The sequence below is a fragment of the Carcharhinus amblyrhynchos genome, chromosome 4, assembly GCF_965287045.1.
Source record: "Carcharhinus amblyrhynchos chromosome 4, sCarAmb.v2.hapA, whole genome shotgun sequence".
Classification (NCBI taxonomy): Eukaryota; Metazoa; Chordata; class Chondrichthyes; order Carcharhiniformes; family Carcharhinidae; genus Carcharhinus; species Carcharhinus amblyrhynchos.
In genome coordinates this window covers 57,444,656-57,460,416 of record NC_137327.1, presented here as the reverse complement: position 1 = coordinate 57,460,416, position 15,761 = coordinate 57,444,656, and the positions used below count along the sequence as shown (strand labels likewise).

The following is a 15,761-nucleotide window of genomic DNA, read 5'->3' as shown; positions in this document are numbered from 1 at the left end:
ATAGCCATTTTGAAGTAAAACTGACCAAACCCGCAGAAGGTTCTGAGGCACAGCAAGGTGGGCCCTATCCAAGTTTCAGTGTTTCCCATTGGTTTTCAAGGTCGAAGATTATAATTCCCTTTGTTTGGTCAAATATGCTGTTAGCACAGCGTCCTCCATATTGTTAGCTTTCTCATGACTGACTCGGTTCGGATTTTATTTTAGGTTGATCCTGATTCTTTCATACACTGGTCCTGAATCATTCAAACCTGGAATCATTCCAATCACTGGTCTCTTCGACAATTCCTTCTCCCGTTAAGTGTGCTGGGACGGATTCATTCCCAACCCTCCTGGGAGATGGGATGGTTTGGGTCCTCCGTGGGACAGCTCGGCATTGTTTGTGGAAAGTAGGTGTTTGATGAGTCAGAAGGACTTCTCTCATTCCATGGTTGTGTCTTCTTAAGAGTGGACGTACTACCCCAGTCAGGGACACTAGACAGAGAAAATAACCTGTGTTTCATCTAACTCAAAATCGAGACTCGTACTTAGGGATTAGAACCAAAGAACTCTACAATACAGAAGGAAGCCATTCAGCCCATCGAGCCAGCAACGATGACAATTCCGTCCAGGCTCCATCCCCATAACTCCAAGTGTTTACCCTGCTAATTTCCTTGACACCAAGGGACAATTTAGCATGACCAATCCACCTAACCTGCATATCTTTGGACCATGGAAGGAAACCGGAGCACCTCGAGGAAACAGGATACAGACACAGGGACGATGTGCAACCTCCACACACTTACCCAAGGCTAGAATTCAACATGGGTCCCTGGCGCAATGAGGCAGCAGTGCTACTAACAAAGAACAAAGAACAACCCAGCACGGGAAACAGGCCCTTCGGCCCAGCAAGCCCGCGCCGCCGCATCACCCTACACCTGTTCTACCCTGCGTGTCTACGAATAGAACCCCTGACTTAGCCAGATTCAGGGGAGAATAGTGTCAATTTGGTAAAATTGTGCTGCCCATACCATAGGGCGCACTCACAATTTCATTCTTTACCTCATTCTCGAGATGAGGAGGAATTTCTTCATCCTCTTACCAATCAAGAACCTATCTATCTCTATCTTAAATACACTCAATGACCTGGCCTTCACAGTCTTCTGTGGTAATGAATTCCATAGGTTCACCACCTCTGGCTGAAGAAATTCCCCCTCAACTTGGTTCTAAAAGATTGTCCCTTTACTCTGAGGCTATGCCCTCAGATCCTAGTCTCTCCTACTGATGGAAACATCTTCCCCACATCCATGCTATCCAGGCTGTTGATTAAGTGGGGCTGCTTTCTACTGAAGGTTGTCAAAATTCTTAAGTGTTGGAGCTGCACTCATCCAGCCAAACCCCTGACTTGTACTTTGTAGATGGTGGATAGGCTTTGGGGAATCAGGAGGTGAATTACTTGCCACAGGATTCTCAGCTTCTGAGCTGCTCTTCTAATCCACAGCATTTATATCTCTGGTCAATGGTAACCCCCAGGATGTTGATAGTGGGGGATTCAGCGATTATAATGCCATTGAATGTCATGGAGATATGGTTGGATTCTCTGTTGTTGGCACGAACGCTACTTGGCACTTATCAGCCCAAGCCTGGATATTGTCCAGGTCTTGCTGCATAGAGACGTGGACGGCTTCAGTATCTGAGGAGTCTTGAATGGTACTGAGTATTGTGCAGTTATCAGTGACCTTATGATGGAAGGAATGTTATTGAAGAAGCAGTTGAAGATCGTTGGGCCTTGGGCACTACCCTGAGGAATTCCTGCAGGGATGTCCTGGAGCTGAGATGACTGACCTCCAACCTCCACAACCATTTTCCTTTGTGCCAGGTATAACTCTAACTGGTGTAGCGTTTTCCCCTAAATCCCATTGGCTCCACCTGAATTCTAAATTCTCGTCTTTATATTCAAACCCTGGCGATTCTGTATCTCTGTAATCTGCTCCAGCCCAAGGACCATCCGAGATATCTACACCCCTCAAGTTCCACCCTCTTGACCAACCCAATTTTAATTGCTTCCCCATTGGAGGTCAGGCCTACAGTTGTTGAGGCCATAAACCTGGAATTCTCTCCCAAAACTTCACCATCTCTCTATCCATCTTAAAAATTCTCCTTAAAATTTACCTTTTGGAGCAAGTTCGGTTTCCCATTCTAATATCTCTTCCTGTGGATCATGTCAAATTTTCTTTCTTAATGTGAAGGGACTTGGGAAGTTCTGTTATGTTAAAGGTGCTCTATAAATGCAAGTTGTTGTTGTAGCCACTGCCATTCTGCTCATCTTCCCACACTGATCCCTGTCAAGCAGTGAGGTTGCCTGACAGCAGAGGCTCTGTGCTCTCCTACAGTCGGATAGTCTAGGTGCCACTGATTGTCCAGGCCCACAGCTGAGGAACGGCCTCCTGTGAAGGCTGCACTGCAACAGGATGTAGGCCTTTCAGGGGAGAGGGAAGACTACCTCCACACAGACCAGTTTCCTCTCAGTAAAACTGTTGTCTTTTCCTCCTCCAGAACAACGCCAATCCCTCCTTAGACTTCAGTCGAACACCTCCAGGGTTGCTGCCTCTGGACAACATGATCTACTTTGCCGCAAACCACTCTGATGCCTATAACCGGGTAAGTTGTCTCCCTCCCCTGTGTTCCGTTAAAAATCAATTGGCAACACCGCTTAACCCTTGCACTGCCACTCAGTTTGAATCAGCTGCTTTGTTTCTGTTGATGAGGGAACGTTTTCCTTGAATTATAGGAGGCTGGGTAGGGAGAATTAATCCCTGCAGGCAAGAGGGGAGTTGGGCACAAGAGGTGTGAGTAGCATGAATGGCACAGCTACATGGAAATGTGGACAAATCTTTGATACACCATTTGGGGAGACAGCTGAACTGAGGATAACCAACCATTTGGGCTGAGAGGAGAATGGGCCAAGTTTTCTTGTTGCCCATTACCACCCCCCCCCCCCACAATCCATTTCTGCCTGCCACTGGGTGAGTGTATAGTGGGAATGTTTAGGACAGGGCAAAACATACACACAATTCCTATTGGGGCAGAGAATTGGGAGAGGAGGGACATGATGAAGGAGGAGCAGAATGTTGGGCGTGCAACCTGGTCAGGTTCTCTGAGAAATAAAAATGCACTTGTCCCACACAAGCATGATCAGAAATGTTCACTGTATCTCGAAAGGCCTCCATTTCTGAGGCAAACTGGTTGGAGGCCTTTGTAAACTCATGAGGATACTCTTACTCCCTTAGTCTTCCCAATGTGGTGATGGTGGACTGCCTAAATCAGGTCAGCTTCTTAATTTGTGCAGTTCTCCATCGTTCCTCCCTCTCAGCTCAATCAAGAAGTCAGTTTTTCAAAGAACAATCCAGAATGATCTTGAGGCCAACAGAGCTGGGAGAGCCCAGATCTTATTCCCAGTTTGTTAGTTGTTGGTGGGAGTTAGTTGGTCTCTGCCAGGCCACCAGGGGAGCTGTTATATTTGGCTGCACTAGTCATCGGCTCTTTCTCCTTCAGACGACCCAATGAGACTTGTGTGTGTATGTGTACACGTGTGTGTGTGTGTACGTGTAAATGTGCGTGCAGACACGTGCGTGTGTGCATGCGCGCACCCGTACGTGCGTGCACATGTGCGTATCTGTGTGTGTGTGTCTGTCTGTCTGTATGTGTGTCTATGTTTGTGTATCTGTGTGTGTGTGTGTGTGTGTGTGTGTGTGTGTGTATGTGGGTGGTCAGAATAACACTGCATTCTGACATATCAAGAATGGTATCCTGGATCAGGCACTGAAATGAAACAAAATGTAAAGCTGTCACCCTGTGCTTTCGGGGGTGTGGGGAGAAAGCTAAAAAGTCGGGTGTCCGGTAGGTGACACGGTGGTTAGCATAGGGATTCTGTGATTTAATAAAAAAAATTCTGTCTCTTTCTCCTGGACAGTTTGTCCTTGAAAACAGCAGCCGTGAAGATAAGCATGAGTGTCCGTTCGGCCGTGGGAGCATTCAGCTCACCATTATCCTCTGTGAGATACTGAAGATTGGAGACCCACGTAAGTTCACCAAAGACCCTGTGTTGCCGTTAGTTACAGTAGAGAAATGACCGATATTCACCCAAAGCAAAAAAGAAAGAGTAGTCACATTGGATGAGTTTGCTGTGAAATGCTAATGTGAGGTGAATAGTGCACATTGGGTAAATTCTGGGGCTGAGCCAGGAATGCTTGGTGGGCCAGAGGCCTTTCCTTGTTATACAGCTTCACGTGTAACAGTTGAGCCAACAGAGTTATTGATGTGGAAACCTTTATCACCAGGAATTGAAAAGTAACATCTGTGCAATGTGTTTCCATCACAAGATTAGCATTTGGTTAAATAGGAAAATCAATGATTAACTTAAAGTGAATGACGTTGGGATTGGATAGGGTTCTTTTTTACAGCAATCGACAATGGTTTCATGATCATCGTTAGACTTTTATTGAATTCAAATTTCACCAACTCCCATGGAGAGATTCGAACCCACGTCCCAGAGCTTCACCCTTGGTTTCTGGATTGCTAGGCCAGTGACATTATCACAATGCCACCACCTCCCCCTCAGTAATCCAGATGGTACCACGCAATGAATGAGCAGGCCAGGCAGGATGAAAAGCAGTGTGCAGGGGGTGTGACAGGCTGCTGAGTCTTCTACAGGAATTTGAAGGCAGGGTCAGAATTGAGGGGATTGATGTCTGTAAGGTAGCACTCTGCACTCTCTGACATTAACACTGGAATATCGTAGGCCCCAATTTCTTACTGAGAAAAAAGAGCCTTCCCACAATCTCCTCAAATCCAAACAAGTTTGACCTTTCAGGAGTGAAATTGGGAAATGCTCTTCATAGGATCATAGTACCAAAGAGACCCTTCGGCCCATTGATTCTGCACCGACAGGCGAGAAACACCTGACCTCCCATCTAATCCCATTTCCTAGCACTTGGCCCATAGCATTGAATGTTATGATGTTTCAAGTGCTCATCCAGGTACTTTTTAAAGGATGTGAGGCAGTTTGCCTCTACTGCCCTCCAAGGCAGCATATTCCAGATTATCACCACCCTCTGGATAAATATGTTTTTCCTCACATCTCCCCTAAACCTCTTGACCCTCACCTTGAACCTATGTCCCCTTGTGACTAATCTTTCACCTAACATTTGGAAAGCATTTGGAAAGTGATGACAGGATCAGTCCAAGTCAGCATGGATTCACTAAAGGGAAATCATGCTTAACAAATCTCCTGGAATTTTTTTGAGGATGTGACCAGTAGAGTGGACAAGGGTAAACGAGTGGATGTTGTGTATCTGGACTTTCAAAAGGCTTTTAACAAGGTCCCACAATAGAGATTAGTGAGCAAAATTAAAGCTCATGATATTGAGGTAGTGTATTGACGATAGAGAACTGGTTGGCAGACAGAAAGCAGACAGCAAATGGCAGGCAGTGACTAGTGGGGTACCACACGTTTCAGTGCTGGGACTCCAGCTATTCACAATATACATTAATGATCTGGGCAAAGGTGTTGAATGCAATATGTCCAAATTTGCAGACAACAATAAGCTGGGTGGCAGTGTGTGCTGTGAGGAGGATGCTAAGAGACTGCAGGGTGACTTGGGTGGCAGTGTGTGCTGTGAGGAGGATGCTAAGAGACTGCAGGGTGACTTGGGTGGCAGTGTGTGCTGTGAGGAGGATGCTAAGAGGCTGCAGGGTAAGCCATTCAGGACTAAGATGAGAAGAAATTCTTTACCCAGAGCTGTGAACCTACGGAATTCTTTACCACAGAAAGCGGCTGGGGCTGGTTCGTTAGATACATTCAAGAGGGAGCAGGATATGGCTCTTGTGGCTAAAGGGATCTTCTTAAATAACAGAACCACATTAACTGTTTGTTCTCCAGTCCTCTGGCACTGGCCCCATGGTTGGAGGCAAATTGCCCCTGAGTGTCAGGGGGGTTAGTAAGGTTAAATACATGGAGTTACGGGAATGGGACTTGGGTGGGAATGGGAAAATGCAATACAACATGGATAAATGTGAAGTTATCCACTTTGGTGGCAAAAGCAGGAAGGAAGATTAATGTCTGAACAGCAGCAGTTTAGGAAAAGGGGAAGTGCAATGTGACCTGGGTGTTATAGTGGAACAGTCGCTGAAGATTGGCATGCTGGCCTTCATTGCGAGAGAACTTGAGTATAGGAGTAAGGATGTCTTGCTGCAGTTATCCAGGGCCTTGGTGAAGCCACACCTTGAGTGTTGTGTGCCATTTTGATCTCTTGGCCTGAGGAAGGACATTCTTGCTATTGAGGGAGTCCAGCGAAGGGTGGGACTGACATATGAAGAGAGACTGGATCGACTGGGTTTGTACTCACTGAAATTTGGAAGAATGAGAAGGGGTCTCAGAAACATATAAAATCCTGATGGAACTGGACAGGCTAGATATGGGAGGAATGTTCTCGATGTTGGGGAAGTCCAGAACTAGGGGTCACAATCTAAAGAATCAGAGGTAAGCCATTCAGGACTAAGATGAGAAGAAATTCTTTACTCAGAGTTGTGAACCTATGGAATTCTCTACCACAGAAAGCGGCTGGGGCTGGTTCATTAGATACATTCAAGAGGGAGCAGGACATGGCTCTTGTGGCTAAAGGGATCTTCTTAAATAACAGAACCACATTAACTGTTCTCCGGTCCTCTGGCACAGTCCCCGTGGTTGGAGGCAAATTGTCCCTTAGTGTCAGGGGGATTAGTAAGGTTAAATACATGGAGTTAAGGGAATGGGACTTGGGTGGGATTGTGCTTGGTGCAGATTTGATGGGCCAAATGGCCTCCTCCTGCACTGTAGAAATTCTATGTTGAGACAGGCTGGGGAGCTGAAAAGGAGGGCGGGGGCCAAGATGGAGGGGAAAGGTCACACTCTAAAGTTGTTGAACTCAATATTGAGTCCAGAAGCTTCTATTTACGGTAGATTATCAGTTTGCATCAAATTACTGCTACATTATTGAGTAATATCTCTCCATACACTGTTTAGGAGCTAAAAGTAACAATGGGATTTTGAGTGTCCTATTTTTGCCATCCCAAAATGTCTCTCCTCCTCCTTTACAGCTTCAGAGACGGGGCAAGACTTCTATCCCATGTTCTTTGCCCAGGATAGGGTTTTCGAAGAATTCTTCTGCATTTGCATCCAGCTGCTGAACAAGACATGGAAGGAGATGCGAGCCACACAGGAGGACTTTGACAAGGTAACGCCTCTTGTTTGACTTTGGGCAGAGGCAATACACTTGTGGGGGAGGGGGAAGAAACATTTGCAGGGCTAAAGAGCAAGATTGGCTACTTCTTTCAAAGGCCTAGTATCGGCATGATGGGCCAAAAGACCTTCCCCACTGCTGCAACTAAAATTCTATGATTGAATTGGTTCATTAAGCTGAATGGTCATGGCAAAAACTGACTTCCAGGAAGTCCACCTAGACACAAGACCGTCACAGTACAAAACCGTTAGTCCAATAGTCCAAAGATAGACAGCTGCTAATGGAAGGGAGTCTTTTGTTTTAATTTCTTTGCCCACTAGTTTGGCACTGTAGTCCTGCTGAGGTTCTGGTATGTACCAGGAGGACTCTGATTCTCATCCAAATGTTAATTTGTCAGTGGACAAATCATGGGTGCAGCTCATCATTGCCGAAGCTGTTGTGGATCTGGGTTAACACGTGGACATCAGGAGACGAGCCTCTGATGGATGTTTCACTGTCAATAGCCCAGGACTGCTGGATGCTGAGCCTGTACTGCACTCATTGTTCTTACCCTGGCATTTGTTCCCACTGCACTATGAGAGGGGTGGGTTGGGGAAGGGGGGAGCACCAACTCTCCGAAAGAGCAGTTTACCCAGGCCCTGTCCCCGTAACCCCACATATTTAGCACGGCCAATCCACCTAACCTACACATCCTTGGACTGTGGGAGGAAACTGGAGCACCCAAAGACATGGAGAGAACGTGCAAACTCCACACAGTGACCCAAGCCAGGATCGCCTGGGTCCCTGCTGCCATGAGGCAGCAGTGCTAACCACTGTGCCACCGTTCCACCCTGCCGGAAAAGCATCTCAGCCTCACTTACTTCAGACCCACCGTTCCTTGGGCTGACACGTGACTGAGTTTTGAGGACCCTGGAGTTTTCTGTCACCTTCTGGGGCCATTGTCCTTGAATTTGTGAATGAGAGAGAGTGAGTGGGTGCTAGCTATTCAACTCTAGAGGAAGTGCGGCTGAGTCTAATTCCATTGCTACACAAACCTCAGCATCAGCAATGAGAACAAAAGTGCCTTTATTGCTTTAAAGGCAAGATCAATTAATTCAGCCCAAGCCAGACTTTGGAGCTGTGGCTGTGCTGGTAAGAATCAGGGATATACTTTACTGAGCCTTGAGAGATGTGTGTAGTATCCAAACCTTGCATAGGGAAGATGCTGACAACATATTGCTATGGTGATAGAGGCTTTTTTACTTTAATTTGTTTTTATTTATTTCAAACAGATTTGAAAAAAGGGTTTTGCTTTTCTGGCATATAAACACTGGGCTTTATTGACTTAAACCCTTAGTGAATGGGTGACATAGGTCCCTGTGCTAGAGGTCTGAGACAGAAAGGATAAGCCGAGGCCTGATTGGATAGTAGCAGGCCCTATTGTGCTTTGGATGTGCCTGTGTCAACACAGCCTGCGTGCTGTGAGTCACTGCAGAGAAATTAATGAGCTGCTGCCCAGGAAGATTTCATTTTGTTTTCTGCCAGACTGCTCCGTCAGCCTCACAGTTGAATGGTGCTGGACGTGAATGATGGTGAGTTTTGGATGCAGGCCCATTCCTATCAGGATGAGAGATGGGAGGCCGCGCATGTCCTCCTCTTCAGTCACTTCACTCAAACAGTGAGTGACTCCCAGCGTTTGAGAACAGTAAGGTCAAGGAGTGGGGAGGGGGGAAAACTGTCACACTGCCAGCTAGTAACTGGAGCTGAAATGGCACTGGGGCAGAAGTTAGGAAAACCACCAATGGCTATTCAAATCTCTTAACTCCAGGTATAACACCAGGATGGGGTTGCGGAGGGGCCAGTTTTCACCTCTAACCATTGAGAGATAATCGGGTGCGTCAGACCCTAAACCCATTATACCCCTCCCCCCAGCTGCCTTCATTCCATAGGGCAATTGGTTACCATATTACCTCTCCTGTGAATGGCACTCTGACATCCTTAAGGCTGTGATTCTCCTCAAGAAAAAAAGTCAGCTCTGCTGTTCCTTCCATCATTCAGTGAACAAACAGTTGGAAGTGCTGGTGGATGTCCTGTGATATTGCTCGTGGTTCGTGTGGGATTTGGAGTGAGATTATGATGTTTTGTTCTGAAGGTTTAAGCTGAGTGTTTCCTCTGGACCTGACCCTGCTTCTATGAGCTTTGGGGTTTAATGTGTAGTCAAGTGCAGGTGAATTACTATTGGAAGAAGTGGTCTCCAGACCTCCAGACTATTGGCTCCTCACTCAGACATCTCCACAAGTCAATAATGACTGGCTCACATCTTCTTCATCTCAGCTGAGGATTGTTCAGTTGGTATTTTCTGCACAGTTTGGAATCAGGAGTGCTTGAAGTTTTGACATAAATAGATGAGCAGAGGGATATGCAGGAGAAAGATTTGTGTTTCTATAGTGACTTTTACAAACATTGGGCATCCCATGGCTATGAAGCACTTTTTGAGGTGTAGTCAGTTTTGTCATGCAAGGTTATGCAGCAGTAAATATTTTACACAGCAGGATCCCATAGACAGTAATGTGCTAATGACCAGATAATCTAATGTTAGGTGAGGGAAACATATGGATCGGAGCATCATGGAGAACTCTTCCTCCTCCTCCTCAGACTAGTGCTGGAAGATTGTTTAAGTCCACTTGGGAAGGCAAACAGGACCTCAGTTTTAAAGTCTTAGTGAGAAGATAGGACATCTGACTGTGTAGCACTCCTTCAGTCTTGATTCGAAATGCCGGCTCAAAGTGCTGAGGCTTCTGGAGTCAGAAGTCAGAGCCATGGCCTTTGGATTTGAGTGAGGGTGCTCAAAACTGTTGAAGTTTTTTGAGGAAGTGACAAGAATGATTGATGAGGAAATGCGGTGGATGTTGTCTACATGAATTTTAGTAAGGTACTTGACAAGGTCCCTCATGGCAGGCTGCTACAGAAGGTAAAGCCTCATGGGATTCAGGGTGTCCTGGGCTAGATGGATACAGACCTGGCTTGGTCATAGAAGACAGAGTAGTAGCAGAAGGGTGGTTTTCAGAATGGAGATCAGTGACCACTAATGTTCCACAGGAATCAGTGCTGAGACCTTTGTCGTTTGTATACTCAAATGATCTGGAGGAAATTGTAGATGGTCTGATTATTAAGTTTGCAGGTGATACAAAAATTAATGGAGTTTGCAGAATGTAATAAGGATTGTCAAAGGATACAGCAGGATATAGATAGATTGAAGACTTAGACAGAGAATTGGCAGATAGTTTAATCCAGATAAATGTGAGGTGATGCATTTTAGAAGATCAAATTCTGATGCGAATTTTACAGCAAATGATAGAACCCTTAGGAGCATTGGCGGTAGCATAGTGGTTAGCATTGCTGCTTCAGAGCGCCAGGGACCCAGGTTCGATTCTCAGCTTGGGTCACTGTCTGTGTGGAGTATGCACATTTTTCTGCACAGGTTTCCTCCGGATGCTCCAGTTTCCTTTCACAGTCCAAAGATGTGCGGGTTAGGTGGATTGGCCATGCTAAATTGTTCCTTAGTGTCAGGGCGACTAACTAGGGTAAATGCATGGTGTTATGGGGATAGGCCCTGGGTGGGATTGTGGTCGGTGCAGACTCAATGGGTCAAATGGCCTCCTTCTGCACTGTAGGATTCTATGATTGAGGGATCTGGGCAGACAGGACCACAGATCCCTGAAAGTGGCAACACAGGTGGAAAACATGGTCAAGAAGGCATACAGCATTTTCACCTTCATCTGGCGGGGCATCAAGCGTAAAAGTTAGCTGTTACAGTTATATAAAACTTTGGCTGTATTTGGAATATTGCTGCAGTTCTGGTCACCACACTACCAGAAGGATGTGGATTCTTCAGAGAGAATGCAAAGAAAGTTTACCAGGATGTTGTCTGGTCTGGAGGGTTTTAGGTGTGAGGAGAAGTTGGATAAGCTCGGATTGTTTTCACTGGAAAGATGGAGGCTGGGGGGTGGTGACCTGATAGAGGTTTACAAAATTATAAGAAGTCATAGACAGGGTGGATAATTAGAGGATTTTTTTCCAGGGTGGGAGAGTCGACTACAAGAAGGCACAGGTTTAGGGTGAGAAGAGGAAAGTTATGGGGAGACATGCGGGGAAAGTTTTTCACTCACAGGTCGGTGGGTGCCAGGAACACACTGCCGGTGGAGATGGTGGAAGCAGGCATGCTAGCTATGTTCAACAGGAGATGAACAGAGGGATAGAAACCGTATATCAGCTGACCTTTGGTGAGTCAAAGGGCCTGTTCTGGGCTCCTTTGTTCACTGCTGACAGCCTGAAACTCCTGCTCCTCTGAGCCATCATGACCCTGGCTTGAGGCTCTGAAGGGACTGAGTTAATTTGACAGGGAGGAATCATATTTTATGCTGCTCCCCCTTGACACTCGGCTATCAGCAGGTGTCATTGTTGAGGCACTTTGGCAGGCAGCTTTAGCTCACAGAAGCCACACCATAGGTGTCAGCACCTTCAAGGCAGTAGGGAAATTGGCCTGACCCCAGTGCCTTGCAGGTGTCAATCTCAGAAAGATCAGGTACATGATGGGTTAAACCTAATCTTACAATGCAATGCCAATGAAACATGGGAATTAAGAGCTGCTGTGAGCTGTTCAACTTGTTATTCAAAACTGAAGAAGAGGGAACATTAAAGAGTTAAAAGCCTTTGGAATGTTGCCTAACATCATGGCAGGGCCTAATCAGGTAGACCCACTCCCGGCAGACCCATGTTGACAAAAAATCTGTCGTTATTTAGCCACAGCCTCTCTGGTGGGTTGGCTTTTATGTTCTCCACCTCCCTCCACTGACCCCCACCACCCAACAACCTAATGAGGTATTTCACTAGGCTCATGTAGTGGGCAGCATTGAGCATGTCTGTGAAAGAGAGAAAGCGAGAGAGGAAGAGAGTGTGTTGGAGAGCTGATAGCATACAGTCAGTGTGGGAGGGAGAGAGAGAGAGTGTGTCAGTGTGGGAGGGAAAGTGAGAGAGAGAGAGTCAGCGTGGGAGGGAAAGTGAGAGAGAGAGTGTGGGAGGGAAAGTGAGAGAGAGTGTGGGAGGGAAAGTGAGAGAGAGTGTGGGAGGGAAAGTGAGAGAGAGTGTGGGAGGGAAAGTGAGAGAGAGTGTGGGAGGGAAAGTGAGAGAGAGTGTGGGAGGGAAAGTGAGAGAGAGTGTGGGAGGGAAAGTGAGAGAGAGTGTGGGAGGGAAAGTGAGAGAGAGTGTGGGAGGGAAAGTGAGAGAGAGTGTGGGAGGGAAAGTGAGAGAGAGTGTGGGAGGGAAAGTGAGAGAGAGTGTGGGAGGGAAAGTGAGAGAGAGAGAGAGTCAGTGTGGGAGGGAAAGTGAGAGAGAGTGTGGGAGGGAGAGAGAGAGAGAGAGAGTCAGTGTGGGAGGGAAAGTGAGAGAGAGAGAGTCAGTGTGGGAGAGAGAGAGTCAGTGCGGGAGGGAAAGTGAGAGAGAGAGAGTCAGTGCGGGAGGGAAAGTGAGAGAGAGAGAGTCAGTGCGGGAGGGAAAGTGAGAGAGAGAGAGAGTCAGTGCGGGAGGGAAAGTGAGAGAGAGAGAGAGTCAGTGCGGGAGGGAAAGTGAGAGAGAGAGAGAGAGTCAGTGTGGGAGGGAAAGTGAGAGAGAGAGAGAGAGTCAGTGTGGGAGGGAAAGTGAGAGAGAGAGAGAGTCAGTGTGGGAGGGAGAGAGAGAGAGTCAGTGTGGGAGGGAAAGTGAGAGAGAGAGTGTCAGTGTGGGAGGGAGAGAGAGAGAGTCAGTGAGGGAGGGAGAGAGAGAGAGTCAGTGTGGGAGGGAAAGAGAGAGAGTCAGTGTGGGAGGGAAAGAGAGAGAGTCAGTGTGGGAGGGAAAGAGAGAGAGTCAGTGTGGGAGGGAAAGAGAGAGAGTCAGTGTGGGAGGGAAAGTGAGAGAGAGAGAGTCAGTGTGGGAGGGAAAGTGAGAGAGAGAGAGTCAGTGTGGGAGGGAGAGGGAGAGAGAGAGTGTGGGAGGGAAAGTGAGAGTGTGTCAGTGTGGGAGGGAAAGTGAGAGAGAGAGAGAGTCAGTGTGGGAGGGAGAGAGAGAGAGTCAGTGTGGGAGGGAAAGTGAGAGAGAGAGAGTCAGTGTGGGAGGGAGAGAGAGAGAGTCAGTGTGGGAGGGAAAGTGAGAGAGAGAGAGTTAGTGTGGGAGGGAGAGAGAGAGAGAGAGAGAGAGAGTCAGTGTGGGAGGGAGAGAGAGAGAGAGAGAGAGTCAGTGTGGGAGGGAAAGTGAGAGAGAGAGAGTCAGTGTGGGAGGGAGAGAGAGAGAGTCAGTGTGGGAGGGAAAGTGAGAGAGAGAGAGTTAGTGTGGGAGGGAAAGTGAGAGAGAGTCAGTGTGGGAGGAAAAGTGAGAGAGAGTCAGTGTGGGAGGGAGAGAGAGAGAGAGAGAGTCAGTGTGGGAGGGAAAGTGAGAGAGAGAGAGTCAGTGTGGGAGGGAAAGTGAGAGAGAGAGAGTCAGTGTGGGAGGGAAAGTGAGAGAGAGAGAGTCAGTGTGGGAGGGAAAGTGAGAGAGAGAGAGAGTCAGTGTGGGAGGGAAAGTGAGAGAGAGAGAGAGTCAGTGTGGGAGGGAAAGTGAGAGAGAGAGAGAGTCAGTGTGGGAGGGAAAGTGAGAGAGAGAGAGAGAGAGAGTCAGTGTGGGAGGGAGAGAGAGAGAGAGAGAGTCAGTGTGGGAGGGAGAGAGAGAGAGAGAGAGTCAGTGTGGGAGGGAGAGAGAGAGAGAGAGAGAGTCAGTGTGGGAGGGAAAGTGAGAGAGAGAGAGTCAGTGTGGGAGGGAAAGTGAGAGAGAGAGTCAGTGTGGGAGGGAAAGTGAGAGAGAGTCAGTGTGGGAGGAAAAGTGAGAGAGAGAGAGTCAGTGTGGGAGGGAGAGAGAGAGAGAGTCAGTGTGGGAGGGAGAGAGAGAGAGAGTCAGTGTGGGAGGGAAAGTGAGAGAGAGAGTGTCAGTGTGGGAGGGAGAGAGAGAGAGTCAGTGTGGGAGGGAAAGTGAGAGAGAGAGTGTCAGTGTGGGAGGGAGAGAGAGAGAGAGTCAGTGTGGGAGGGAGAGAGAGAGAGTCAGTGTGGGAGGGAGAGAGAGAGAGTCAGTGTGGGAGGGAGAGAGTGAGAGTCAGTGTGGGAGGGAGAGAGTGAGAGTCAGTGTGGGAGGGAGAGAGAGAGAGTCAGTGTGGGAGGGAAAGTGAGAGAGAGAGAGTCAGTGTGGGAGGGAAAGTGAGAGAGAGAGAGAGTCAGTGTGGGAGGGAAAGTGAGAGTGTGTCAGTGTGGGAGGGAAAGTGAGAGAGAGAGAGAGTCAGTGTGGGAGGGAGAGAGAGAGAGAGAGAGAGAGTCAGTGTGGGAGGGAGAGAGAGAGTCAGTGTGGGAGGGAAAGTGAGAGAGAGAGAGAGAGAGTCAGTGTGGGAGGGAGAGAGAGAGTCAGTGTGGGAGGGAAAGTGAGAGAGAGAGTGTCAGTGTGGGAGGGAGAGAGAGAGTGTCAGTGTGGGAGGGAGAGAGAGAGAGTCAGTGTGGGAGGGAGAGAGAGAGAGTCAGTGTGGGAGGGAGAGAGAGAGAGAGTCAGTGTGGGAGGGAGAGAGAGAGAGAGTCAGTGTGGGAGGGAAAGTGAGAGAGAGAGAGTCAGTGTGGGAGGGAGAGAGAGAGAGTCAGTGTGGGAGGGAGAGAGTGAGTCAGTGTGGGAGGGAGGGAGTGAGACAGTTTGGGAGAGCGAAAGCAGGCTCCAAATGGGAGAGAAACTTGCTGCTGGAGAGCTGAACACAAACACAGTGTGAGAGAGTCGATGTTAGGGGAGAAGGAAGGCCAGCAGGGTGAGAGAGGAAGGCAATCAGGAGAGTGAACGAGAGGAAGGGTCAGTGTTGGGGGGGAAGAGAGGGGTCAATGTGTGTGCGAGACGTGGTCAAACTTGAGAAGGAGTCAGTGTGGGAGGGAGGTTTGTGTTGTAGCAATATAGTGGGGAAAATTCTTGCTTTCTCTATACTATGGGTCAGATTTATGAAGTGTTTAGATGATCGCACTGGGTGTGAATTTGGTGAGTTGCTGGCGTTTGAAAGAAGAGGTTGACAGCCGTCTTCCCCCTGGTTTGGGTTGTCTGTGCACAGCTGCCGGCACTGCTGGTTCTGCCTGAGCTTCTCTACGGTAAGGGCATCATTTACTGTCGCTGCCTTTCTCAATGGGTCAGTGCCTCAGAAATTGGAAGAATGTCAAAAATCTGGAGATGTAATTGTGTTTGCAAGTAGCCACACGGAAAGGGTAAATGGGACATCTTCAAAAGACAGACACATTGAGAAAATCTTGGGTAGTGTGTCGTGTCCTTCAAACTGAGCACTTCCATTCTCATTGCTGATACAATTCTTTGCTGGATGCAATAGTAGCTAATGTATCTTGGTGTATCTTACCGTGTCTGGGATCTTGCTAGTCCTTAATGATCCTCATGATGTGGCCTACAGTTACAATCCCCAATCCACATAGTTGAGACCGTATTGGAATCCAA

At 47.9% G+C, this 15,761-nt stretch overlaps 1 protein-coding gene across 4 annotated transcripts in view; it reads left to right on the top strand.

Moving 5' to 3' along the window:
• elmo3 (engulfment and cell motility 3) overlaps window positions 1-15,761 on the top strand; it is a 112,598-nt gene that overhangs the window by 71,046 nt on the left and 25,791 nt on the right. For 3 of the 4 annotated variants that reach the window (XM_080187217.1, XM_080187218.1, XM_080187219.1), the window contains exons 13-15: window positions 2,533-2,637; window positions 3,950-4,058; window positions 7,114-7,250. In XM_080187217.1, coding sequence (XP_080043343.1) covers window positions 2,533-2,637; window positions 3,950-4,058; window positions 7,114-7,250 — 351 coding nt within the window. Of the gene's footprint in view, window positions 1-2,532; window positions 2,638-3,949; window positions 4,059-7,113; window positions 7,251-14,994; window positions 15,407-15,761 lie in introns of those variants that run through there. The other variant, XM_080187220.1, reaches the window with a different exon arrangement.